General features: G+C 37.6%; 1 protein-coding gene across 2 annotated transcripts in view; it reads left to right on the top strand.

Moving 5' to 3' along the window:
- Nucleotides 1-27,825, top strand: part of LOC126267370 (serine/threonine-protein kinase N) — a 308,585-nt gene that overhangs the window by 249,131 nt on the left and 31,629 nt on the right. The window contains exons 10-16 of one of the 2 annotated variants that reach the window (XM_049972549.1): nucleotides 4,158-4,353; nucleotides 4,718-4,989; nucleotides 12,589-12,708; nucleotides 18,121-18,279; nucleotides 21,296-21,475; nucleotides 24,802-24,953; nucleotides 25,068-25,287. In XM_049972549.1, coding sequence (XP_049828506.1) covers nucleotides 4,158-4,353; nucleotides 4,718-4,989; nucleotides 12,589-12,708; nucleotides 18,121-18,279; nucleotides 21,296-21,475; nucleotides 24,802-24,953; nucleotides 25,068-25,287 — 1,299 coding nt within the window. The remainder of the gene's footprint in view (nucleotides 1-4,157; nucleotides 4,354-4,717; nucleotides 4,990-12,588; nucleotides 12,709-18,120; nucleotides 18,280-21,295; nucleotides 21,476-24,801; nucleotides 24,954-25,067; nucleotides 25,288-27,825) is intronic. The other variant, XM_049972550.1, reaches the window with a different exon arrangement.

The following is a 27,825-nucleotide window of genomic DNA, read 5'->3' as shown; positions in this document are numbered from 1 at the left end:
AGTGTGACAATTTATATGTGATGTATTACGACAAAGAAAAGAGCCTGTGGCGACTGGAGACAGTGCCACAGATTACCCAGTGTTGTTGCACAACACACACGTTGTACTAATTCAAATAAATCTACCTGGATGATGGAAGGTTTAAATCTTCGCAGTGTGTTGTGTAAATAAATTAAACAGTAAACTTGTTTAGTTCAAAAACGATATTGTTGTGTTCCTGCCTGAAAAGATCATCACCAACACTAAATTAGTATATAATATAAATGACGATATCTTCATCCAGCACCTGTAGCACGATTATTGTGGTTCTTTGCTGTGGCTGGTCCACCCCAACCTCTCCCCTCTCCGTGTGCATGCTTGTGTGCGCGTGTCGGGATTGGGGGGGGGGGGGGGGGGGGGGGGTGCATGCTGACTTTTTCACACAAGCAAATCATTTCAAAAATTTTTACAGATAACCATATTGATTTGGAATGGGGTCAAGTGAATTCATTGCATTGTTTATCCCATCTAAAGACATATTTTATTTTGTTTCTACAAAACATTTTTCCTTTCCGTTCCATTACAATTTTTATTATTTTGGCTTAGTTTTTGGGCTGTTCTTATCAGTTATTACATATGCTCTAGAACAAGGCTTAACGAGTTGCTGATTTTGAGCGTGAACACTTTCGTCTGCTAGCATTCTTGCTCGTGAGCAGAGCAGTTGTGAGGTGGTGTGGAGTGAGGTTAATGTGCCTGCACTATGTGATTGCAATGTCATGGGGAGCGCCAATTGTGAAAATACGTCAGTGCCAGGTGTGACAGTGGTGCCGTGTAACAACAGCAGTGGCAAGTCAACTTATTGTAATACCCACAGTGTCTTGGTATTTTAGTTCACATTGTGAACATTTGTACAGGAAAATATGAGTTCACAAAATATTTACTGTACCATTAGACACTGGTTACTTTCAGGAAGCTCAATTTTTCGAAAACACTACACACCTTATCATGTCAAAGATTACAGAAACAGAAAATATGAAGGACCTGAGCAGAACAAGAGATTTTAAAAACTTAAAATGAGACTCTCTGTTGAAGAGGAGGAAAAATAAAAAGTGTGTGTCATGTGGATGAGCCAACAAAATTGGACTACTTTTGGCAAAGTCCCAGTACCCTTTCACAGATGGCAATTTAATAAAAGAAACTTAGTAATTGCAGCTGAACATCTATGTTCATCTCAGTTACACATGGTGGCATTACCAAATAGGACACTCCTCCGTTCCATGTAGGTTATATCGGACAACATTCAGAGTCAGCTTTCAAAATCTATATAAAGTGTTTGTTGCATGTTCTTTGGCCCTCCATGAAAGTGTATATATCACAAGCATACAGCTGGATGTGACATTCTTAGCAGCATTGAAGAAGTTGTAGAAAGAGTAGGTTTGTCTCGGAATTTATTGGTTTATATGCCTACTGGCAGAGGGCCTGTCATGTTCACAAATAGATCAGGAGTTGTAGCTTAAGTGAATAGGAAAATGAAAAGCTTTCATTATCCGATTTGCACTGATCTACAGCTTGAAATAACTGATCTGCAGTGTGACAGAGAATATATGAACAGTCCAGATTTATCCAATCATTTCTCTCACGGTTCCTCACCCTGTTCTCTTTGATGGTGGAAGGGTACAGTACTTGCAGTTTGCAGGCCAGTATTCACTGCCTGCTCATGGAGCATGTGGGCTCTGAAGCACTGAAGAAGAAAAGGAAATCATCGCCTTGGCTCTTCAAATTAAATCTCATCTTTGTGTGGATGCTGTTAAGAAGTAATTAAAGCTGTGCAAATGTTCTTTACCATGTGGTCATTACCAGCTTGTTTGAATTATACAAATCATGTATTAATCTGTGCTACAACTGTTTTACACCTACCTCCATTCCTCTCTTCACACCTTCCACTTACTGTTCTCTCCATGGTCTTCTTCTTCTTCCTCCACTTTGTGTATACACAACTTAACCTGCCTCCTCCACAGTGAGCTACATTCCCATCTTGTTTCCTTTCAATCCCTCTCTCCTAGCCATCAACCACACTTCCCTCCACCCCCTCCCTTGCTCGCATTTTCCACACATGTATTCCAACTGCCACAACCTATCATCTGATTCAGGCTGCAACACCAGAGAATGTAGCTGAACTTGCGTACGTGGGGGTAGTGGTTGTTTTAAATGGTTCGGAAGAGGGTCATTTGCAGGACTTGTTTATGTGCCTATTGATCTCTTCATGACTCCACTGTATAGTGAATAGTTATGTTTATTTTATTAATGTTTCTGGTCTTTAGAGACAGACTCTTTCAGGGAAATAGCTGTAATTTAGTAGCCTCTCAGATTCTTATTAACATTTAAAAACACCGGGATAAGTAATTTATTTTAAGATACATGGGACCACAAATGTTGGGAAACATACCAAAAGTGGATGACAGATCTTGAACATGTAACAGCACCAGATGATGACCATCGCCGCACCTGAAGTAGTTGAGCTTATTGGTGTGCCACACCTGAACATCTTAACCCAAGTTAAATATTCACATGAGTGCGGCTGTAGACCTGTATGCCCGACTAAAATGCTTGATGCAAGTATTCCCCCCCCCCCCTCCCCCCCCAATTGGGTTAGACTTTTGTGTGTTTACATTGAGGTAATGTTTATTATTTCATTTACCAGTCTCTTGATCCCTGTTGGTTTATCACAAAGTACAGTATAACAAAAAACTAGCATATTGCATCACAGGTAAATGAGTATATGAACTGTGTCACTACTAGTCAGTGACATAAGTTTTCTGCACCGAATAAGGGCCATAAACGAAAGAAAGAACAAAAAGAATGGGACACAAAATAAGAATAGCCTATGCTTGGTTAGAGAGAGGAAAATAACTTCTTAACTTCTGTGTTTATAACACATCACATTTACATAATGTGTTTGAAAAAAGAGTAGCCTAATGGAGACTGGCAATGGCAAGGAAAGCGTTTCTGAAGAAGAGAAATTTGTTAACATCGAATATAGATTTAAGTGTCAGGAAGTCATTTCTGAAAGTATTTGTATGGAGTGTAGCCATTTATGGAAGTGAAACGTGGACGATAAATAGTTTGGACAAGAAGAGAATAGAAGCTTTCGAAATGTGGTGCTACAGAAGAATGCTGAAGATTAGATGGGTAGATCACATAACTAATGAGGAGGTATTGAACAGAATTGGGGAGAAGAGGAGTTTGTGGCACAACTTGACTAGAAGAAGGGATCGGTTGGTAGGACATGTTCTGAGGCATCAAGGGATCACCAATTTAGTATTGGGGGCAGTGTGGAGGGCAAAAATCGTAGAGGGAGACCAAGAGATGAATACACTAAGCAGATTCAGAAGGATGTAGGTTGCAGTAGGTACTGGGAGATGAAGAAGCTTGCACAGGATAGTTTAGCATGGAGAGCTGCATCAAATCAGTCTCTGGACTGAAGACCACAACAACAACAACAACAACAACAACAACAACAACAACAATGGAGAGATAGGCAACATTGTCACCTATTGGCGAGGGTAGGATCAACAAGTCCAACCGCTGCATGGTCAAATGTGGGGTACCGGTATTGATATCTGAATGTCTGTCTGTCTGACTGAGCGCCAGGCTCGTCATCTGAGGATGTCACATGTTCAATGTTTATTATCAACTTTTTGGGTATTTCTCGACGTTAGTGGTCACATGTGTCTTATACTTGCTTAGTGTCATGTATGTCGCTTTGGGGTTTTTAAAACAATAATACCCTGTATAGTGAAAAATGGTTAGATTCTTACCCTTTATTCTTTTGTTATGTATAAATATTTTGATTTTACCCAACATCTCTTATACTACAGCTGTAATATGCATCATAAAGTTTTGTTTATTTTTGACACAATTACTCTTTGTGACACAATCATAACTATTTTTGGCCCCACAGTAGACTCCTTCAGATATTATGAAAAAGCAAATGGTACTGGCAGACTTTCGTCATCCAGCCATAGCATCTGAAGATGGCCATTATTGGGCGAAACCCCCAAGGATTGTGCCATAAAAAGTGTGTCAAAAGTGAAGAAAACTTTATAATAAGTCAGTCACTAATTTCCTTAAACAAAATGTGATTTATTTTCCAAAATCTGCATTGTTTGTTTTTACAGATTAAATTTTTGAATCCAATGATAACAAGGAAACCAAAGCTTCAGCGTCAGCGTAAGATTTTCAAGCAACAAGCTAAGAATTTCCCACGTGCAAATCAAATGAATATCAATGTAGCAACATGGGCTCGTTTTCTAAAGCGATCAGCACCTTCTATACAGAACAATCACATCCGTTCTACAGAAAACCAGTCTTCAGGTAAGAAATGGATAGTTAAAATAAGTTACATCATTCCATCTATTTTGTGGATCTGAAATGTTCCTTTAATTTTGTGTGTGCCTTTTAGTGAAACAAACTGAGCATTTGAATCAGACTAAAGGTAACGCAGGAAGAGTAACAAAGTACTTGCTATGACAATCCACACATTTTCATACCTGACTTGATCAGACAAAGTTCATTGAAATTCCTTGACATACAAACAGTTATATTAGACTGGAGTTCTACAAAATGTTCATCACGAAGTCAAAGTTTTTATTGTTACTTAACGCCACAAAATGTAATTTTCAGAATTGCACTTTGCATTTTGTTAGTAATTCTAAATGACCCTTGTATTTTCTTGTAGGTGGCGTACAACCTCTTCAACTATCATTTGATTTTCCTGAAGATAAACCTCAAGCCCCTGGTGAGAGTCCAGATGTACAGACTGCTGGCCTTTCTGGCACTCGGCCATTGGGACTTGGGGTTGCAGTTTTACCTCCTCTTCCTCCTCTACCTGCTGATGCTACTCCTAGTCCAATATTGCCATCAACAGTTGCCGGAAAGAGGAAATCTTCACTGCCTTCAGCTCCACAAACACCACAAACTCCACAGCCACCGCCTCGGCTTGATGTTGAGGTAATAATGCATTGTTAAAATACTTTCAATAGCTTCATTTTGCTTAACTGTTTATTTGGCATCTTTTGTTTTTCATGCACTGTTTGAAATAATTTATCTTTTTCATTTTTGAAAAAGGAAAAGGAGGAAAAAACCTCTGGCGGGTTCAAAGATCTCACTATGTACATAGAGTTGGCTTTACTGTGTTAACACTGTTTAACCATTACTGGACTTATGGTTAAGCCTGTTGTTGTGTACATATTTTTTTACTAATACCATGCAACTTTGACAATGAGATTTTGCCTGTTGCTTAGCATGAAATGAAGGTCGCATTGGATAAAGACAAACAGTGAAAATTGGATGAAAGCAGAAATGTTTTGAAAAGGAATACAATAATTACGTGAAAGTAGGTTGCTGGAAGGTGCAATACTAAAAATGCTGTGTAAAATGCTGTGTATAGATACACTGTTCCAACAGAGGAAACAGTTTCTTTTAATCTGTTGTATGATTTAATTTTCTGAAGTCTTATATGCACTTCACCATTGTTATGCATTTGTAATACATTGTAGTTATAGACTAAAGAGTACAGTGAATAATACGTAATTACTTATTTGTGCTTTATATATACTTTGTGTGTGTGTGTGTGTGTGTGTGTGTGTGTGTGTGTGTGTGTGTGTGTGTGCGTGTGTGCGTGTGTGTGTGCGCGCGCGCGGGAAGGGGGGAGGGGGGGGGGGGGTCAGGTGCCTGCATGTCAGATATTTTTTCTTATGACTGGAAGGAAGTAGTTGTGAGTAATTATTGTTTGTATATAGTTTAAGTCCACATTGGAGCATTTGAATTAATCCATATAACTGTAGTCTTCCGTTCACAAAAGTTTTACTTTCTTTCTGACCTGGCTGCACTTTCTTCGTCAGTATGGAGTACTGTTTTCTTTCAAAAATTTTTAGTTTTAATTCGTGTATCACTGCTCCTTAGACTCCTGTTTTTTTCTCTGTCTTTGATTTATTGCATTGTCATATTTAACTCTGAAACCATTCTGCCCTTCTTCGAACCAATTATTCTTCATTTTATTTTTTCAAAAGTTTTGACTAACCTGCTTTTTGATCAGTGACAGGAAAAAAAATCCCCCCCTCTTTCTTATTGTATCTAGTATTGTCTCATCCCTCTCCCCCCAAATGTGTCATCTCTTTGATGATTGCTGTGAGGATGCTTCTATCCATCTTTGTAATTTATCTGTTGATACCTTGCTTTTCAATCTAAATAGTATCTAGAAATTATTCAATTGGATAGATAAAAAATCTACTCCCCAAGTGGCAGCAGAACACTTAAAAGACAGTTGTAATTGGCCAACTCTCAGAGCCAGTGGCTCCTTCTTCAGTCAGAAGAGTTGAAGGGGAAGAAAGATGGGTGAAGCAAAAGAACTAGAGAGGTCTAAGAAAAGGGATAGATTTTGGGAAAGTCACCCAGAACTATGGGTCAGGGAAGACTTAGTATACCAGAGTATAGAAGGTGAAAAGGAAAGACTGATGAGGAGTGCACTGGGTGAGATTTGAAAACCTGATAGCTTAAAAGGTTGAAGACAGGGTAATATGCAGACATAGATTACTGCTTCAGTGTCATGCATGAGTTACCAAGAGTGAAGTTAATAAGAGTTTCACTTTTATTAACTCATGCATGATCTTTAAGCAGTAATCTCTGTAGGCATATTACCTTTAAGCTCTCAGGTTTTCAAATCTCGTCCGATGCAATCCCCAATAATCAGTCTTTCCTTCTCATCTTGAAGGGTAAGTCTCCCCTGACCCGTGGTTCTGGGTGACTTTTCCAAAATCTACCCTTTTCCTAGATATCTAGTCCTTTTCCGCCACCCCTCTTCCTTCCCCTTCAACCCTTCTGCCTGACGAAGGAGCCTCTAGCACCGAAAGCTTACCAATTGCAACTGTCTTTCATGTGTGCTCTGCTGCTGCTTGGTGAATAGATTTTTCATCCATCCAATTAAATAATTTTGTCAATTATTGTTTGTTTTCATTGTTAAATAGTATGTAGCTACCATAAGTTGCTTCATGTTTAATTAAGGAGGTTGTGCTGTTGGTATTCATCTAGAGAGATTTGTTCTTATATATTGGCCAAGTGATTTGTTATGCTTTCTTGTTTTGTTATCCTGTATCCAACTGATCTTCCTCCTCTGTTTTTAAGTTCCAAATTATTATTTTTTCAGGATGTTTTAATCTAGAACAGCAGGTATTCATAAAGTTTTAACTATCACCTTGAAATAATAAAGTTACATTATTAATCAATTGTATGTTTGCAGGTGCATGTCTCCCACCACACAAAAATCCCCGCATCATAGTATTATAGCACTCCAGTAGAGGAGCCAAACAACTGGCATAGACTATTGTAAAGTGAAGTTTCCTATGGTAATTCACTTGTGGCAACAGCAGAAGTGTTGCAATTATGTCAGGACAATCCAGGTAGCCATCTGAGTTAGTCTGACACAGCTGCAATAATTCTGCTGCTTCTGAAATCAAATTACTGCACAATACTCCTCTTCATCATGGGACTGTGCCACTTTGGTTTTTGGCTTCTCTAATAGCTCTAGTAGCATACTGCAGGACTGTAGTACTGCAATATCAGTGTGTGCCATAGCTGCAGACATGTGTCTGCAAGTAAGCAAACTAACAGAATTTTGTTTTTTCAAGATGATAATGAAAAGTTTGACTACCCCTTGTATTTACAACCTTAATTTGTTTATTGTTTAGTCAAAGTCTTGTTTCCTGAAATCTTAGCTCTATGTTTTCAGTCCGGATCATGTGTCTATCAACCACTCAGTGTCTCAGCCATACAGTGAATTATTATTTGTACTGTCTCCATTATTTACATTCCACACTGGGCTTTCCTTATCAGTGTTGGTGTTTGGTTTTCATTTCATTTTCCATTTATGCCTGAATTTCTCCAATCAGAGTGCCCCTCTCTCCAATTCCCAAAGACAACTTGTGCTTTCCTGAAGTCCTTTTTAGTACTCTATAAGAACTTTGTCAAGTTTCCGAATCCTTAGGCGCATAATTTGGAGTAAATTTTATATGTGACATCTAGGCATACTCCTGATAATTATTGGGATCTTACTATGTATCACCTTCTTCATGCAATGGATGGTCACTGTGTTCTATTCCCATTATATATTTTTGTCAGTATCTCTCAGGTCAGTTATATTTTTGAAATGTTTGATCATTGGTATGCTTCAGTTGATTCTGTCATGCAACTTTGTAGTTTGTAAGGATGCCAGTTGCTGTGACCACTTTGTTGTAACTTGATGGTGATAGTGTAGCCTTTTGTAATGTTGTTTTGTATTATTTGATTTGGGTCAAACTTCCATTTTTATTGATTGTCGTACAGAATTCTCTCTCTCTCTCTCTCTCTCTCTCTCTCTCTCTCTCTCTCTCTCTCTCTCTCTCTCTCTCTCTGTGTGTGTGTGTGTGTGTGTGTGTGTGTGTGTGTGTGTGTGTGTGTGTGTGTGTGTGTGGTGGTTTTTTACTTGTCGAAAAATCTTGCAAATAGTTTGAGTGATGTTCCTACTGAAGATCTTACAAAAGTGCTGGAAACCACTTAAAAATGCTAAAGCAACAAACTTACAGAGTTCTTCGATAGATTACTTGAATACTGAGGTACATTTATTTTTTCTAAGCTGCTACTGCTTTACTGTTTGATACAATCACCAGCAATTGTAGAACAGCTAGACATTTCTATTTGGTTGGTGCAGAAATTCGTATTGTTTTTCCATAAACACAACAGATACACATAACAGAGACTTTAGTCATCAATAATGTATTCTCCTTCACTATTTACGACAGTCCACCAGAGCTGGGGTAACTTTTCGGTCCCACGTGTATGGGAATCACGTGGTTTTAGAGTAAAGAACTCGAGCCCTGTTTGGAGTGCTTTTTCATCTGAAAAGTAAGACTCTCGAAAGTTGTTCAGTACACGAGCAGAAAAGATGATAAGATGAATAAGGTGGGTATGGAATGATTTTCCAACCCAACTCCTGTAGTGTTTTTTATCAGTGCAGGATGCAGGCAGTCGTTATCATGGAGCAGCATCACTTCATGCAGTCTTCCTGGCCTTTGTTCCTGGATTGTGTCTGCAAGATACCTCAGTTGCTGACTACAAATGTCAGCAATGATGATTTTACCTTTGGGAAGCAATTTATAGTACACACCACCATCGCTGTTCCACCAGATGCATAACATTATCTTCTGTGGATGCATCCAGGTTTTTGTGCGAGGAGTTGCTGCTTTGTTTGCGCTCCACCATTCATTTCTTTTTCTTATGTTAGCATAAAGACACTTTTTCTTTTTGTCAGTAATGATACAGGAAGGGACATATGGCCACCCCCTGGTTTTTGTGATTTTGGCCTAGAGTATGCCATACCCATACACCTGATTTTTGAATCTTCCTGATTGCATGCAAATGCAGTGTGATTGTGGAATGATCACAGTTCTTGAGTACACTGGTGTGGATCATGAATAAGAAGAGTCACTAATGCCAAAATGAGTCTCCTTAAAATGAGAAAACTGTTTTCTTATCATGCTCTGTCCAATGCAATGGTCCCCATACATGGCGCAAATGTTTCTGTCTACCCACTATGTGTCACTCAGGCAGAAGAATATGTTGATTCCCCCACTTGCTGCTCCATTTTCTAGCATCCACAACTCCACTCACTTGATCACGTGACACTCAAATAGCAACAGTGAAATACAAATGAAAATGACAGTCGGTAAGTAAACCCATAACATCTGAAATACCAATGTGCAAAACAAAAAGGCGAAAAACTTGTGCACCAACGTAATACATACGCCAAGGTGACAAAGGCCGTTGGATACTCCTTGTGCCCAGTGTAGTGCATAGTGCAGCAACTTGATATGGCATGGACTCAACAAGTCATTGGAAGTCCCCTACAGAAATATTGAGCCATTTCGCCTCTGTAGCCACCATAATTTCAAAAGTGTTACCAGTGCAGGATTTTATGCATGAACTGACCTCTTGATTATGTCCCATAAATGTTCAATGAGATTCATGTCAGGTGATCTGGTGGTCATATCATTCACTCAAATTGTCCAGAATGTTCTTTAAACCAGTCACAAACAAATGTGGCCCAGTGACATAGCACATTGTCATCCAAAATAGTTCCATCATTGTTTGGGAATGTGAAGTCCATCAATGACTGCAAATAGACTCCAAGTAGCCTAACATAACAATTTTCAGGCAATGATTGGTTCAATTGGACCAGAGGACATACTCCACCCCATGTAAACACAGCCCACAGCATAATGGGGTCACCACCAGCTTGCAAAGTGCATTGTTGATGACTGGTCCATGGATTTATGCCAACCGATTAGCCCATTAACGTCAAATTTCGCCACACTGTCATAACGGATGTGTTCGTTGTACATCTTACATTTAGTTCTACGGTTATTTCAAGCAGTGTTGCTTTTCTGATAGCATTGACAGCTCTATGCATACACCACTGCTGTCGGTTGTTAAGTGTAGGCCATTGTCTGTGGTGACAGGCAATGCCTGAAACTGTGTATTCTCGGCAAATTCTTGACATTGTGCCTCTTGGAATACTGAATTATGTAACGATTTCCAAAATGAAATGCCCCATGTGTCTAGCTCCAACCACCATTCTACATTCAAAGTCTGTTAATTCCTGTTGTGCAGCCATAATCGCATCGGGAACTTTTTCACATGAATCACTTGAGTACAAATGACATCTCCGCCAATTTACCACCCTTGTATAAAGTGTGTACACAATATTACCAAAATTGTATATGTGCATTTCACTGTTCCATGACTTTTTGTCACCTTAGTGTATAAGATATAAGACACAAGTTGGCGCTGACTATAAAGTGGTTTTTGCAAATTGTAGAAGCCAAAGTGGATTTGATCAAGAAACACATTTAGCTATTATTGATTTTGAGGATGATTTTAAAGTGCCTTAAGAAAAAAACTATGGAGTCTAATGAAACATAGAGAATACTCACTTCATCTCATTTTATCATTGAAAAGTTTTTATGAAAATAGTATGTTTGTGATTAATGTTGATGGTGAAACTAATGGACTTGATATATGTTGAGAGATAGAACCCCTTACTTAATACAGGCTGTTCCAGCTTGTGTGCCTGCAGAGGGGCAGCTGGGCAGGTACAGGCACAGGTCAACAGCAGTAGGTAACAGCTGACTTGTGGGTTGTCTAGCTGCCAGGCTGTAGTGTACATGACTGTACTCCACTGGATGATCATATGGGAGCAGGTGTGACCAAGCAACTTACACATGTGCAGAATGTGTGTGAGAGGGCTTTCTGATGGGTAGGCTGCACTACCTGTGCGTACCCGTGACTGTGGGAAGGAACACCCTTGACCAGTGTGTCAGTGTTGGACCAGCCTGACTTAATTTATACATTGATGAGACTATGCATAAATTATACCATGTAAGGAATGATTGATTTTCTGTTGGTTAAGTTATTTGTTTATGATTATCACTCTTAACTGATTTCCGGGGGATAAAAGAACAGCAAACAAAAGAAAATAAATAATTCCATATAGTTTGGCACAACAACTACAATGTATTTACAAAGTGCCAATAGTTTCACTCGATGACTGTAAGAGGTAATGGAATAAAACTCAAGTTAGTACTTAAAGACAAGAAAGAGTAAATCAGAATAAAAGAAACCTAAAAATATATATTAAATGTTAGTAAGATGATTCCTATTGCTACATTGCTGAATCAAAATAACTATTAGGTTTTAAACAGGAAGTGTAGAGATGTTAAAAGTATGGAGTAAGAAAGACTGAATCATCCTTGTTTAGATTAGACAGAACTCTGTGCAGTAACCTGGTAAGAATATTGTAAGAGGTGGGTTGAATGCCTACGGAAAATTATTTTAAAAATGCTACCAATAAATGGCAGACCAAGGTAAAGTTGGCTATTTAAAGACGAAGTAAATGTGAAGTATCATGGGAAGTGGAGAACTTGCAAAAAGAGTAATTGAGAATTGAGCATTACAAACTGTGCAAGTCATCAGTGTGGTGCAAAAACTTCTTTTGAGCAGTTTTTCGTGGAAATCATTCTAGTCACTTTGTGAAGTGACGATATGGGATTAAACTGTTGGCATATTTTTATGTAGACTACATTGAACACTTCATTTTTCGTAGTGTGTTAAACAGTAGCTTCCTTTGTGACTTTTTAAAGTTTTGTCTATTCCATGCATGCCTACTTACTTTACCTTCCATAATGTTAAATATTTGAAGTATTTTTGTATGTTTTAATCATATTGTAGTCATAAAGCTACTTAAATTAAACACATTGTTTTGGGGTGCGCTCTTTTAAGTTTTGATTTCTGTATAAAGTTGTTGAATGTTCTGCAGGAAAGTAATAATGCTGCTGCTCAAGTTTTATATTGCTTCTACATATATGCTAGATGAAAAGTTCTGATAATCCAATAATACTCAGCACACTTAATGTAGCGCTTGAAAATTTAGCTTTCAGAATTTAAAGCACGCGGCACAAATCCCAAGGAAATTTTTTGCACCTCTTAGCACCCCAAAAGTAGAGCCCCATCATGTTACAGAGTGCATTGCGAGAGTTTGACTTCCTGCACGCGGAGGAACGGGACTTAAGCTCTGCAAGTGTGGCAGAGCCTCAGCGCTCTCCCTCGCCCCAACCAGTCATCCAGTTTCCAGACGATGAGGTACACGGTCCTACCTCTTCCCTCATTGATGGTTCATGTTATTTTCCCCTTATTAACAAATGTGTCATTCCTGCATGGGGCTGTCACCTGTAGCTCATTCAAGAGTTGCAGCAATTGCTCTTCTGTTCTACCTAGGTGATTTGGTGTGTAAATATTTACAGATATAACATTTGTACAAAACCTCTTTGGCTAAGAACATGGCAGCTTTGGCTTGTGCATGTAAATATAACCTAATTTTTGTGTGTAATTTTTAAAAAGTTCCTAACAAAATTTATAATGTGCTATTTATTCTTTGTAAAAAGGTAAGATATCTGCTACTGGCTTTCACATTTCTTAACAAAAGTAACCACATAAAAAAATTAATTGATTTGTCCCTTTTAATTATTGATATAATGCTAAACTATTTAATGTTGTTATCATACTGTCTCCGTATGCATGGTAATATCTGTGTATGTATGTATGTATCTGTGTGTGTTTGCTTATTTGTTCAAGTTACCTGTGGTTAGAAATACCTTGACATTCTGCTATCATTGAAATTTTGAAAAAAAGTGTTAATATATAGTGTGCCTATATTAGAAACACTTCGGGTATGAACTTAATACTCTATGTATATACATATATCATTACTTTGAGTATATTATTAAATATATCGGGGAACATCTTCAAAAACAAAATGTAGTGACAAAAGTAGTTACCTGTGTTCAGGTATTCTGTTTACTGTAAACTTGGAATTCTTGGATTATATAAAGGGAACAAAAATGTACCACTGTACAAAGAAAAAGTTTAACACACTGACATTTTTGATGCATTATGTCTTCAGTTGCATAGTCAAGTATCAGTTGGGGATATAACAATAAAAACATCAGAACATAATTGTTTTCATGGTGGTGGTAACAACTACTCACCAATGAAAACATTAAACTTCATGCTTTTTGGTGTGCATATGCTGCCAAGTGTATGAGAACAAATACAGCAGCATTCACAAACACACAACTAGGCCTATATATTGATCAGTGTTGTATTTTTTCATGATTCTTATTTTCCAGTTTTTATGGTTTCAATTTTTGTTGTTTTTTTTCCCCTGTTCCACAGAATTAACAAAGTGTGTTTTAGTAATCCTGTGTTTTGTAATGAATGTGAATGAATTGTTTTATAACATAAAACAATTTACTACTAAAAAAAATCCTGCTATTTGTGCTCTTGGATGTATTCTCTATAATTAAATTTTCTTATTTTCAAGAATGCTATAGCCCCAACTATATAGAATAATTCATGACAATAAATACCTTCACGCACATTGAGTTGACTGTCAGTTTCAGTTAAAGATTTTTATTGCTAGTGTGCTTTTGTTGGATTGCCTTCTAAAATCTCTGCATTGTGATAAACCACTAACATGTGTTTTGATTTTTAGTATCTGTTTTAGTGTTTAATGTATACAACTGTAACTAAAACAGCATGCATATTTAAAGGATGCCCATGAAAATGGTTAGAAAACAAATAATTATTTTTAGTATATGACTGTGACAAGATGCCAGCTTATCATATCATTTTGTATACTTAGAAAGTTAGTTTTTGTTAAAAGAAATAGACTGTAAAAAATTTACCTGTTGCTGCTCTATGCATCATTCTTGTTGTTTCAGTTGATATAGAAGTATTAATGTAATAGTGGAAAAGAAAAAACAAAGAGTTGTTTTTATAGAAACATCCATAATAATATGAAACAATGAGTAAAGATTTAGATTTTATTGTTGGATTTGTTTCCTCTCCTCTTCTCACTTCCATACATCAAAATGTTTCTGTGTCCCATACTACTGTTTTATATTTAATAACTAGAAATTGCTCAGTGGTCTACTAATTGCTTTAACATACTGATGCAAAGAATAACAAAGGAGGCAAACCATACAATGAAATTTTTGAACAGTTAAGAAGGGCTCGAAAGGGGAAATATGGACAGAATTTATGTTGTATACAGGTATCATTTATAAGTTATTTAACAGTAACAGTGAGCTGCAGTATGATCAGAAGAAGACTATATATCTTGAAAAGGATATATAGTTTCTGGCCTGTATGTAGACGTAGTACTGCTGATAGACCCAAATAAAAGTGGCCACTGTCCTACTGTATGTACCTGATTACAAGACGGTCTTTTTTCCCAAATATGTCGATTGAAAACTATTAGGTCATATCATATTCGCAGATTAAACGATTGCTGCCGAGGTCAGTGTTTTTACATTGTTGGGGTCATCTTATTTTTAGAGATGTAACTTGAGCTGGTGCAGTTTTGAATAAATTCATTTTGAAGAATTTGGAAGAGTAGGATTGAGCAAACAATGCTTTCATTTAAATAGGCTTGATATTCCCAATATGTTCCAGTGCTCAATATGGTATTAACCTTACTGAATTGTGTAATATTTGACTTGAGGTGCTAGTGCAAGGGATACACGAGAAACTGTGAACTAAGCACTACGGCAGTATAATGCCCTGGTTAAAAATTGACAATTTTGTGAACCATTGGAGGAAATACTGTAGCATTAAATTCCATTGACTTAAAAACTTTTGTTGTACTTGAATAGATCTGTAATAAAAGTTCTCTCATATCTATGGATACCATATACATACATTTATGCTGCTTTTTAAGTACAGGTAACATTCAAAGGTGAAAATATTGCCCCTCAAAAACCATGGCTTGACTCCAAACCCAACTCATATTTTATTTGTTTATGAGAAACAGTAATGATTTACTAAGTGGGTTGCAAATGAAAAATTGGGTTGCAGTTCAGCAGATTAGCACAGACATTAAAATACTGCAGAGAAACATCACCAGCTTTTATAACAAGGTGGTGACCATTAAGATAAAAGGAGAAAAAAAATTAATCATTAATTCATGTATTAGTTGCTATTTTTACATGTGACATGCACCTAGAAGATATTACTGTCTGTGCCTCCCTCTTGCTCAGCTTGGCCGAGATCTCTGATGATTGTGGGGAGGGGAGTGATGAACAAGCAGCAAATTTTTTCATGCTACCAATCATGGGAATGTATACTGCATACTTTAGCTTCTACCATGTTTAAACTGGAGTTTCCCAGAATTCATACGTACTCGGAATCTAACTGGCGTTAAAATTGGACAAATACTAAACAATAGAAAACATTTCTGCAGGAGATGCTAGAAGTCTAGTTTGGGGCCAGTGGCATATTTCTGTATTTCATGCAGCAAAGTTGTCGACACTCACCGTGAGGTAAGATGGGAACAATATAGGGTATGTCAGCTGCTGGTTCTACACTGCCAGTGAGATAGTGGGCAGAAGTTTGAAAGCAAGAGACATTGATAAGATAATCAGGTCAATATAGAAGTGAAATCCTCTATGTGTTCAGGAAAGAAAACAATTGTGTTCTCAGGTCTCCTTGTAACCACAACATCAGAAATCAAAATATATTCAGAATAAATAGATAAATACTTATGAAATCAAAGATATAATATTCACAGCTGTCCTGATTGGATGATGATGAAGATTAAAAATAGTGATACCACAGACAGTGGGCTGAATAAGAAAAAAGGCAGTGAAGATAAAAATTAATGTAAACAATGCTTTTTGTTTATTTTATTTCTCCTTATATTATCAAAATGAAGACAGTGAACAAATGGCATAAGTTTAAAACAAGTGTAATGTTAACTTTTCAGGCAGATATTTCATGTCAATAAAAGTTAATAGTTTTGTTAGATAATTAAAAAAAAAAGAAAGAAAGAAAGAAGGAGAGTCATTTTACATTCAGTGTCGTCTCATACTTGGGTAAATACTGTAAATATTTGGCTACTGTTGTCCTTTTTACATGTAGGTCCCTCTCATCCTGAGACTGATTGACCTGCTCTATCTTTCTACTTCCACAACTGATCCCTTTCTCATCCTCAAGGAAGGAACTGTTAGTTTTGAAAGCTAGAGAGTGTATCACTTTTATCTGTGTCTATTGGCAGCACTGCACATCTTTTCCTCCTGAAGGCAAGAATTGACGAGCAATTCTCTCGCATAATTTATCAGTTTTTTCGGTTGAATTTTCATTTGATACCATTGTCTTTAAAAATGAATTCATCTAAAGATGTTTTAAATGTCTACATGTATTTTAAAGCAACGAAGGTGGAATACACAGCAACAAAATCTAGTTGGAACAGTTGCTTACAAACTAGGGATTATTTTTGGGTAGTGGAAGGGAGAAAAGATCAGAGGCAAATGAAATTTTAATGATTAAGCAGCAAAGTTATCAAAATCAGAATGAAGAGAGAACAATCACAACATTGTAGGACACGATTAGACAAAACTGCCCTCTCTCTCATCCTTGTTTTCCTCTCCCCCAACCCCAACTTGACAAAGATTGTTTGTTTCTTTTATGTTAGTTGAATTCCCATTTTGTCCTATGTTCATTCTTGATCGAATTTTGTTGTCAAATGCCCACTCCTTGAACAAATGAGGTGCTGTAGAGATACAGGCACTGGACTTGCATTTAAGAAGAGTGATGTTCAGATCACCATGTGATTGTCAGTTAGTTTGTCATGGATTCCTTAAACTGCTTAAGACAGATGACTGATATTGGAAAGGACATGGTTGATTTCCTTCCATTCCCTTGTGCAGTCTGGACACATGCTGTACCTCTAATGACCTTGTTACTAATTGTCCATTAACTCCTCAGTTTTCTAACATCTTTCCTTATTTTGCTTGGTAGATTCACTGGCATTTGTTTTTATGTGTCAGCCAACTGTCAGTTGCTGTAGAATTTTTTCTATCTCTACTCAGTTGTAATTTCATTTCAGAGATTCTTTAAGTGTAACTTTATGCGCTCTTTCATAAATATTAATTAAAAAAAATAAGAATCTGGAAGATCCAGTTTTAAGTTAAAAGGCTTCTGTATTGGCACACAGTGACTTTGAAAAGGGAAGAACAAAGTTGCTGTCTTTCATAGATACAAATTTAAATAAATAAGAAACGGTTGTGAATATCTGAATGATGTAGTACATGTACCCATAAGTAACACATTAAATCTCACTTAATGTCCACTAAACATTCAGTGACATTTGCAGATGTATTTATGGTCGCATTGTAGTAAAAACAGCAACATCAGGCTCTTTCAGCTCCAAATGTCTCATTGAAATTTCATTTTTTTGTTTCTTTTTTCAAAATTCCACAAGATTCTTGTACCTTCAGATCTGCAATTTGTCAGTCCCATCTGTCCCTGTTTACATTCCACTCCACTCCACTCGCTCATATTTCTGTCCAGTGTGCTGTAACTACTAATAGTGAATCACATTAAGATAAAAAAAATCACATAATTTCAGTTGAATTGTTATAGACACCAGAAGTTTAGTTCTTCCAATATATATTTTGCAAATATGTGAATTGTGTAACTGATAACCATTCACAGGTACCCTACGAGCAACCAGATGTTGTGAGAAGACCAATGGCACGAACATTAGAGTACAGAGACAGCGCCTATGAATCCCGTCGTCATTCACAGTTCACTGGAATGTCTATAGAAAATTTCCGCCTCCTTAGTGTACTTGGACGTGGCCACTTTGGGAAGGTACAGTTTTTTTTTCTTTTTTTTCACAATTTAATGCAGGGTGTGTATGGTATTTTCATTGGTATTGTTACAACTTTTAGGCAATTTTTAGCTGTATTTGTTATTGAATATGTCAGTACAATAACGATTAGTCAATAAATAACATGTAAACACTGACGACATGAACGTTTGAGTTTAAAGAAAATCAGAGCTTGTCAAAATTACCTGTAAATGCAAACTGTTTTTAAAATTAGTTTCATGGATTTGTAAAAGTTTTACTAAATCTACTTTCATACAGAGAAGCCATCTTCAATTTTAAGTTTTGGTAACTTATTTAAATTAAATTCCTGTTGGTAGAAATTCTAACCACTGTCTTACATTTGTGGTGGTTTGTGATAATATGCCCAACTACTGCCTTTATTGTTTGGTTGTAGTCTTCACAGTTCTTTGCTAGCAAAATAGTGTTTACATTTCTCAAAACACAAAATAATTAATATAGGCACATGAAAACAAAGAGCATGTTATGGATTGTGAGGTGACAACTAGTAAGTGGCATATGTGTTGTATATCCTGTGGATTTTCAAAGATTGAAATCAGTTAGGTCTTTTTCCTGAAAATTTTGTTTATGTTTTGTTTATTTTTAATGAAGGACTATGGCTTTCTTCCAGAAATGAAGCTAAACTGAATAGTTTCATTATATACATGTGTGGAGATTTCAGTCATCCAACTATCAGTTAGGATAATTACAGTTTTGTAAGTGCGACAAGAATTAAAATATTACTAAATTAATTCCTTTAAAACTACCTAGAACCTCTGCTGGGCACTTAATTGTGAATTGCAAAATAGACGTGTAGCTGTAGAACAGATTGTGTGCTAGCCCACCCATAATGGAAATGTGTTGGGTCTAATGACAGCAAATAGACCTAACCTCTGTGAGGATGTCTACAGCCGGCCGCAGTGGCCATGTGGTTCTAGGTGCTGCAGTCCGGAACCGCGGGGCTGCTATGGTCGCAGGTTCGAATCGGGCGTGGATGTGTGTGACGTTCTTAGGTTAGCTAGGTTTAAGTATTCTAAGTCTAGGGAACTGATGACCTCAGATGTTAAGTCCCATAGTCCTTAGAGTCATTTGAACCTACCCCCCCCCCCCCCCTCTCTCTCTCTCTCTCTCTCTCTCTCTCTCTCTCTCTCTCTCTCTCTTTCTCTCTTTTTTCAAACTGGTCTCTGTGACCATGAGACAGTTATAGCAACCTTGGTAACTAAAGTAAAAATGGCAACTAAACCAATTAGAAAGATTCGCGTGGTCAACAAATTAGATAAAGAGGCAGTAAGGCCATATCTGAATTATGAACTTGAAACATTAACCTCTGGGCAGGAGTATGTAGAAAAGATGTGGCACAAGTTTAAAACCATAACTGACCTTGCATTTGATAGTTATTTTGAGAAAGCCCAAAGAAATTCTAGTCATGCATGAAAACTGTTAGTGACACCATAGTTAGTGTCCAAATAGTTGTTTATGAGTTAGGAACTGAAACTGAGGGCAACAAAGCAAAAAGAGAAATGCTGAATTCTGTTTTCAAGTGTTTCTTTCATGAGGAGAAAATCCAGGAATATTCCACCAATTAAATTCTCACACCATTGCAAAATGAATGAAGTTGATATTAGTGCCAGTAGAGTTGACACACAACGGAAGACGTTAAAATTAAACAAAGCTCCAGAGCCAGGTGGAATCCCTGCCAAATTTAAAGCAGAGTTAGTTCCTTTTTTGACCATGATAAAAAGCTGTGTCCCACGTTTTAAGAAAGCATAAGTCACTCAAGTCTGCAAGAAGGGTGGCAGGAGCAATCTACACAACTACCGTCTGATACCCTTGACGTCTATTTGTTGTAGAATCTTAGAATGTATTACGAACTCAAATGTGGTGGAGTATTTCAAACAGAATGACCTCCTCCATGCCAGCCAGCTTGAATTCTGAAAACATCAGTCCTACAAAACTCAACTCATGTTTTTCTCTCATGACATCCGGAAAACTATGGATCAGGGCCGTTGAGCAGATGCAGTATTTCTTTACTTCCAAAAGGCATTGGACATTGTACTATAGCTCCACTTACTATCGAAAGTATGAGTGTATGAAGTATAAAGTGAAATTTGTGACTCGATTCAAAATTTCTTGGTAGGGAGGATGCTGGAAAGTCATCAGAGATGTAGAAGTAAGTTGAGGTGTGCTCTAGAGAAGTATGTTGGGACACACTTTTCATGATGTACATAAATGATCTTACAGACAATATTAATCATAACCTCAGACTTTTTGTCGATGATGCATTTATCTATAATGAACTGCTGTCTGGAAAAGATAAAATATATTCAGTAGGAGGTTGATAGTATTTTAAATAAATGTAAAGATCGACAACTTGTTTTAAATGTTCAGAAATATAAAATTTTGCACTCTACAAAATGGGAAATATTTAATGTCCTATGACTACAAAGTCAGTGAGAGATAATTGCAATTGGTCAGCTCATACAAATATAAGGGTGTAAAAATTTGTAGAGATACGAAATATATGGTCAGTCATAAGTACGGCAGGTGGTAGACCAATTTATTGGCAGAATATCTAGGGTAATGTAATCAATCAGCAAAGGAGATTGATTATGTGACCCATTGTAGAATATTGCTAAAGCGTGTGGTACCCGTACCTGATAGGACTAACAGGGAATATTGAATGTCTACAAAGGAGGTCACAACATAATGGATCTAGGAAAAAACTACAACCCCTACCTATTGCTCCCCTTCATATTGCTCACAAACATAAAATTAGACAGAGGAAGAAGCCCAAATAACTAATATGCTCTTCACAGTGGTTTGTAGAGAATGGATGTAGATGTAAGTATGTCATGTACCTTGTAGGAGGGTGGTTCTTAAACACTATTTTATTATGAATGGTACATTGCTTTCACAGTTCATTGAAATAGAAATGTCGTATATTGTTCATAATTTCTCACACTCTACAGTTTGTTTTCAATTTTTTTCTATTTTTTTCAGGTTATCCTGGCACAGTATCGTAACACAGGAGAATATTTTGCAATCAAAGCTTTGAAAAAAGGTGATATCATTGCCAGAGATGAAGTAGAATCTCTTCTTTCAGAAAAAAGAATCTTTGAAGTAGCAAACACAATACGACATCCCTTCTTGGTGAACCTTTTTGCTTGCTTTCAAACAGAAGTAAGTATTGAAATTCAAATAATCAGTCATTGAACTAAAAAATATTTCACAGGGAAGAAGGGGCTTGAGAGACAACTGAAAGTTTTGCGTAAATGTTAGTAATTATTTATATTATTTCATTTTTGGAGGATGGGTTGTATGTAGAGTTATTTTTTTTCCTTTTCTAAAAAATATGAAAAACGTACATTTTTCAACTTCAGCAAATTTAACAACATTTTTATTCAGAATTTTTTAAAATCATTCTAGCTTGTTTCGAGTCCCATTCTTTTTGATCATTTAATTAATTCATTTACCATATTCTGTTCTTAGAATGGAAGGTTATAGTGTTACTTAAATGGGTACTGGATATAGAAACAAAGAACTATATTTGAATTGCTCTCTCATAGTATCCATCAAAGCAAATGTAATAAATTGATTAGGATACTCCAACAATAAACCTTTACTGCAGTCAGTAGATAAGTGACCAAAATTATGCTAATCTGAATTCCGTTGTTTTAATTTTGTTTATATTATGCTGTCATAATTCTTTTTCTTTCCCAGTGTTGCAATTTCTTCCATTCACTCATTCAAAATGCCATTACCATGCTAGCATTCACTGTAACTGTAACATCTCAATAGTTTCCTCAAACAATTAGCTCAAAACTGAAGTCATTTAGTTATCTTCATGTGTGGATTTGGGATAATAGGTGTGTTTCTTTCAGAGAGTGTGGCATAACACTTGTTTTGTGGTACAGTGTCACAAAATTGCCCGTTTGTGCAAGTACAGATAATTTTGCAGCATTAATATAATTGCCACCAGTTGTTTACAGGCGCAGGGCTAGATACATGCCAGTATAATTGTATTTGATGTGTAGCACTCAGATTATTGCTAATCAGTATGTTTGCAGTATGTGAGTATGTACATTTGACAGCACAGAAATGGTAGCAGAAAATCACAGCCAGACTAAAAGTTCGGTACTGCGCTGACACAAATGAGGTGCAGTATGTCAGTTTTCCAGATTATGTTGCAAACGTGTGGAAGATAAATTATTAATTCAAATGTTACGCAAAATGATGATGACTGTATTAGAAACTTATACCAAGAAGTCACAAAAGCTTTTCTGAAAATAAAACGTTTTATTTGCTGTAGATAAAATACATTCAAGGGACGTCCAAAAATATATATAGAATAAATATTTATTCAGAGAGAATTCTTTGACACTAGTCACCTTCAAAGTAGTTCCCTTCAGCTTCTACATACTTCTCTTAACATTACTGCCATTGCTGGCAGAATCGGTGGAAAGCCTCTTTTGTTATGGTGTAGAGCTGCTTCTTCTAAGTCTGCATAATATCTTCCCTATTCTGAAATCTGGTCTGTTTCAGAATCTTTTTAGTTTAGGGAAAAGCCAGAACTCACTCAGTGCTAGGTAAGGGGGAATAGGGAGGCCAACAAACTACAGCCGTATTGTGTTTGGCCAAAAAACTCTGAATTAATTGAGAATGATACTTTTGGTGAAGGTGCCAACTGCCTGCTGCCCATAAGTCTGGCCATTTATATCTCATGGCTTCACAAAGGTGATCCAGAACCTGTTGGTAGTACTCCTTTTGACATTAGTACTTTCTGGGGTGCACTCGTGATGGACTATGCCATTTGAGGCAAAAAAGATCGTCAGCGTGACTTTCACTTTGCTGCGGACATGTCACCCTTTCTGGGGTCTCAAGGATGATGGATGCTTCTATTGTGATGATTCTTTGTGAGCTGTACTCATAAACCAGGCACTTATCACCAGTGATCACTGTGAAGGAAGTTGGGATTACTTTTGACAGTATCCAACATGTCCTTTGCAATCTCTGAACAAAGTTGCTTTTGCTCAGTTGTTATCAGCTTTGCTACTATTTTGCTGAGATTCTCCTGAGGTCCATACATTCCGTTAAAATGGAATGAATGGGCCAAATACCAAATTTAACCTTGTGTGTGAGTTCTCAGACCCTGATTTTTCTATCTTGCATCACCAGATCCCTAATTTGTTCAACAACAACAAGCACCTCATTTTCAGATATTGTGGTCCTACCTGAACATATTTCCCTCTTCACTGATGAGTGGCCATCTTTGAAACAGTTGTACCTCTTCTTTATCTGTGTGGTACCAGTTGCTCCATCCCCAAACACATGTCGAATCTTGTGAATTGTTTCAACTTTTGAATTGCCAAGATTAAAATAAAATTTAATGCTATAACATTATTTCACTTTTTCTGTCATTTTGCCAACAAGTCAAAGTCTGACAACTACCACTTACAAGTGTTCACTCACCAATGGCTAGCCAGTGATGGGTTGTTTACGTAGTCATGAAAAAATCAGGCATATGTCTACAGACATATAGAATGCATGTGCCCTGAAGCTATTCTTAGTTTCTATAATAAAAAATAAAATTGGATACTTTTTGAATAGCCCTTGTAGATATGTAACAAGGTAATATTTGTTGGTCATCCCTGTAGTTGAGTTGTCAACCTGTAGGTTGGAAGAGCGAATAGGCAGCAGTAGGAGGCATCACAAAATACGCTCTTGAATTTTTTTTGTCAGGGAAACAAACAGCTTCTGAATGTCATTTTGATGAATTTCTTGCCATACCAGAGACACATGTGACATCAGTTTCAGTGATGTACAAAAGCCTTCTTTAAGCTTAGAGAAAGTCATAGAGTGAGTGAAAGAAAACCTGATCAAGTCCCTTCCCACCACACCCCTCACACCCTGTTTCCACTTTTCACCTGATGTGTCCATCAAACTCCACTCTTTTTACCCTTTTGGGTTTTTTCTTATATTGGCTTGCTCCTATAAAGGAGTATGTTCTTTCCCTGATCTTAATTTTCCAATATTTACATACTTAATACTCCTTCTTCTGTAGACACTGTGTGTTAATCTGCTCAAATTTTTACTGCATTATAGGGAGTTTTAAATATGGATATGACATTGTTACATGCCTCAAGGTCTTCTGTCACATTTGTAGTAGTTTACAGTGTGTAGTAGTTTACAGTGTGTTTCTTTCATTCATAGTAAAATTTTGTTACAGCTGTTGTAAATATAGTGAATTTCAATATTGTAAATGTATGTAATAAGTGTGGAAGCATTGCAACAGCACAACTCATATTAGTTAAAAATGTCAGTGATTCTTCCAGTATCATATGCTGTGTGTTTCACTTCCTCGCGTCTGCCTCTCGCGTTTGGCATGCCATTGATTGCTGTGGAATCATCTACATGAATTTATATTCTCGTGATTGTTTCATATTCATATCACTTGCAGTGTTTCCGAGTAAGTATGTTACTGAACTAAATATCTGTTCTTGTTAAAGGCTCATGTGTGCTTTGTAATGGAGTATGCCGCTGGTGGAGACTTAATGATGCATATACATGCGGATGTTTTCACTGAGCCTCGAGCTGTGTTTTATGCAGCTTGCGTTGTTCTTGGACTGCAGTATCTTCATGAAAGCAAAATAATATACAGGTATGTTTGGCAGCAATTAATAAAGAGTATAATTCTGGGAAACATTATTACTGAATTATGCTGTAGTTTGCATTTCAAGACTATATCAGTGTCTTAAGTTTGCTTATGTTTCAGAGACCTGAAACTGGATAATTTATTGCTGGATACAGAGGGTTATGTAAAAATTGCTGATTTTGGATTATGTAAGGAAGGTATGGCATATGGAGATCGGACTGGAACATTTTGTGGTACCCCCGAATTTCTTGCACCTGAAGTATTAACGGAGACATCTTACACTCGTGCTGTGGACTGGTGGGGACTTGGAGTATTAATTTTTGAAATGCTTGTTGGTGAGGTATGTTTGACAGCACAGTATTATTGTTGAAGTTACACAGATATAAGCATGTTTCCAACAGGAGAAATTATATAAGTGGTATACACTTTTGTTTAAATGACACTTCTGGCCATTTTAAGATGAGAATAAAGTGTAAGTTATTAATTTTTAACACATTGCAGGGATTTGCCCCCATTAACCTGTAACGTAAACAAATGTAATGTATTGTGCATAAGTAATTCATAGGAGCCATTATGGTTTATTTACACATTACTGAACAGTCACTGAGAGCAGTCACAAACTTTGCATATCTGGGAAAAGCTGTGCTGAGCGATTTAAGCCAGAAAACTTAATTGCAAGAAAGGCAGATAGCAGACTGTGTGAATCTCCATAAGAATCTTGGCCACTTATGAAGGAGGTACCTTACAAAACCCTCTTTTGACCAATACTTAAATTTTGCTGCTTAGTGTAGGACCCATACAAGAATGGATTGATAGAGAAAACAGACACAGTCCAAAGAAGAGCAGTGTGCTTCATTGCAGGTTTATTTATCAAGTGTGCAAGTGTCATGGAGATGTTCATTAAACTCCTGTGACAGACAATATTTGAGAGATGTTGTGCTTCATAGTTGATTTACTATTACAGTTCTGCAGAAATACTTCCGTAGAGCAGTCAACTGACATAGTGCTTGTTACTGTGCTGGAGCAGATTCGTTTGCCATGAAGACCTAAGCTGTAGGGATACATGAAAGTGTATACTTGTGGCAAACGAATCTGCTCCAATCCTGAATTCCTGAACCATTACACCAGTAACCTGAAGACAGCTTTCGCATCCTGCAACTACCCTCTCGACCTGCTGGAGAAGCAAATAACCATAGCCACTTCCTCATCCCCTCAAACCCAGAACCTCCCACAGAACAACCCCAAAAGTGCCCCACTTGTGACTGGATACTTTCCGGGACTGGATCAGACTCTGAATGTGGGTCTCCAGCAGGGATGCGACTTCCTCAAATCCTGTCCTGAAATGAGATCCATCCTTCATGAAATCCTCCCCACTCCACCAAGTGTGTCTTTCCGCCGTCCACCTAACCTTCGTAACCTCTTGGTTCATCGCTATGAAATCCCCAAACCACCTTCCCTACCCTCTGGATCCTACCCTCGGTGTAAAACCTGTCCCATGCACCCTCCCACCACCGCCTATTCCAGTCCTGTAACCCGGAAGGTGTACACGATCAGAGGAAGAGCCACGTGTGAAAGCACCCACGTGATTTACCAACTGACCTGCCTACACTGTGAAGCTTTCTATGTGGGAATGACCAGCAACAAACTGTCCATTCGCATGAACAGACACAGGCAGACAGTGTTTCTTGGTAATGAGGATCACCCTGTGGCCAAACATGCCCTGGTGCATGGCCAGCAGTGTTACACCGTCCAGGTTATCTGGATACTTCCCACTGACACCAACTTATCAGAACTCCAGAGATGGGAACTTGCCCTTTAGTATAATCTCTCTTCCCGTTACCCACCAGGCCTCAACCTCCGCTAATTTCAAGTTGCCGCCCCTCGTACATCACTTGTCATTCAACATCATCTTTGTCTCTGTACTTCTGCCTCAACTGACATCTCTCCCCAACCTCTTTGAATTTACATATGTCTGTCTGTGTCTGTATATGTGCGGATATATATATATATATATATATATATATATATATATATATATATATATATATATATATAAACACACACACAGAATTACGAGCTTTCGCAACTGGCAGTTGCTTCGTCAGGAAAGAGGGAAGGAGAGGGAAAAATGAAAGGATGTGGGTTTTAAGGGAGAGGGTAAGGAGTCATTCCAATCCCGGGAGCGGAAAGACTTCCCTTAGGGGAAAAAAAGGACAGGTGTACACTCGCGCGCACACACACACACACACACACACACACACACACACATATCTAGGGATGTGTGTGTGTGTGTGTGTGTGTGTGTGTGTGTGTGTGTGTGTGTGTGTGTGTGTGCGAGTGTACACCTGTCCTTTTTTTCCCCTAAGGGAAGTCTTTCCGCTCCCGGGATTGGAATGACTCCTTACCCTCTCCCTTAAAACCCACATCCTTTCATTTTTCCCTCTCCTTCCCTCTTTCCTGACGAAGCAACTGCCAGTTGCGAAAGCTCGTAATTCTGTGTGTGTGTTTGTGTGTTTTGTTCATGTGCCTGTCTGCCGGCGCTTTCCCGCTTGGTAAGTCTTGGAATCTTTGTTTTTAATATATTTTTCCCATGTGGAAGTTTCTTTTTATTTTATATGTATATATTAAAAACAAAGATTCCAAGACTTACCAAGCGGGAAAGCGCCGGCAGACAGGCACATGAACAAAACACACAAACACACACACAGAATTACTAGCTTTCGCAACCGATGTTTGCTTCTTCAGGAAGGAGAGGGAAAGACGAAAGGATGTGGGTTTTAAGGGAGAGGGTAAGGAGTCATTCCAATCCCGGGAGCAGAAAGACTTCCCGTAGGGGAAAAAAAGGACAGGTGTACAGTCGCACACACACACACATCCA

The sequence above is a fragment of the Schistocerca gregaria genome, chromosome 4, assembly GCF_023897955.1.
Source record: "Schistocerca gregaria isolate iqSchGreg1 chromosome 4, iqSchGreg1.2, whole genome shotgun sequence".
Taxonomy (NCBI): domain Eukaryota; kingdom Metazoa; phylum Arthropoda; class Insecta; order Orthoptera; family Acrididae; genus Schistocerca; species Schistocerca gregaria.
Note: the sequence above shows the minus strand (reverse complement) of the source record. Positions and strands in the feature narration are given on the sequence as shown.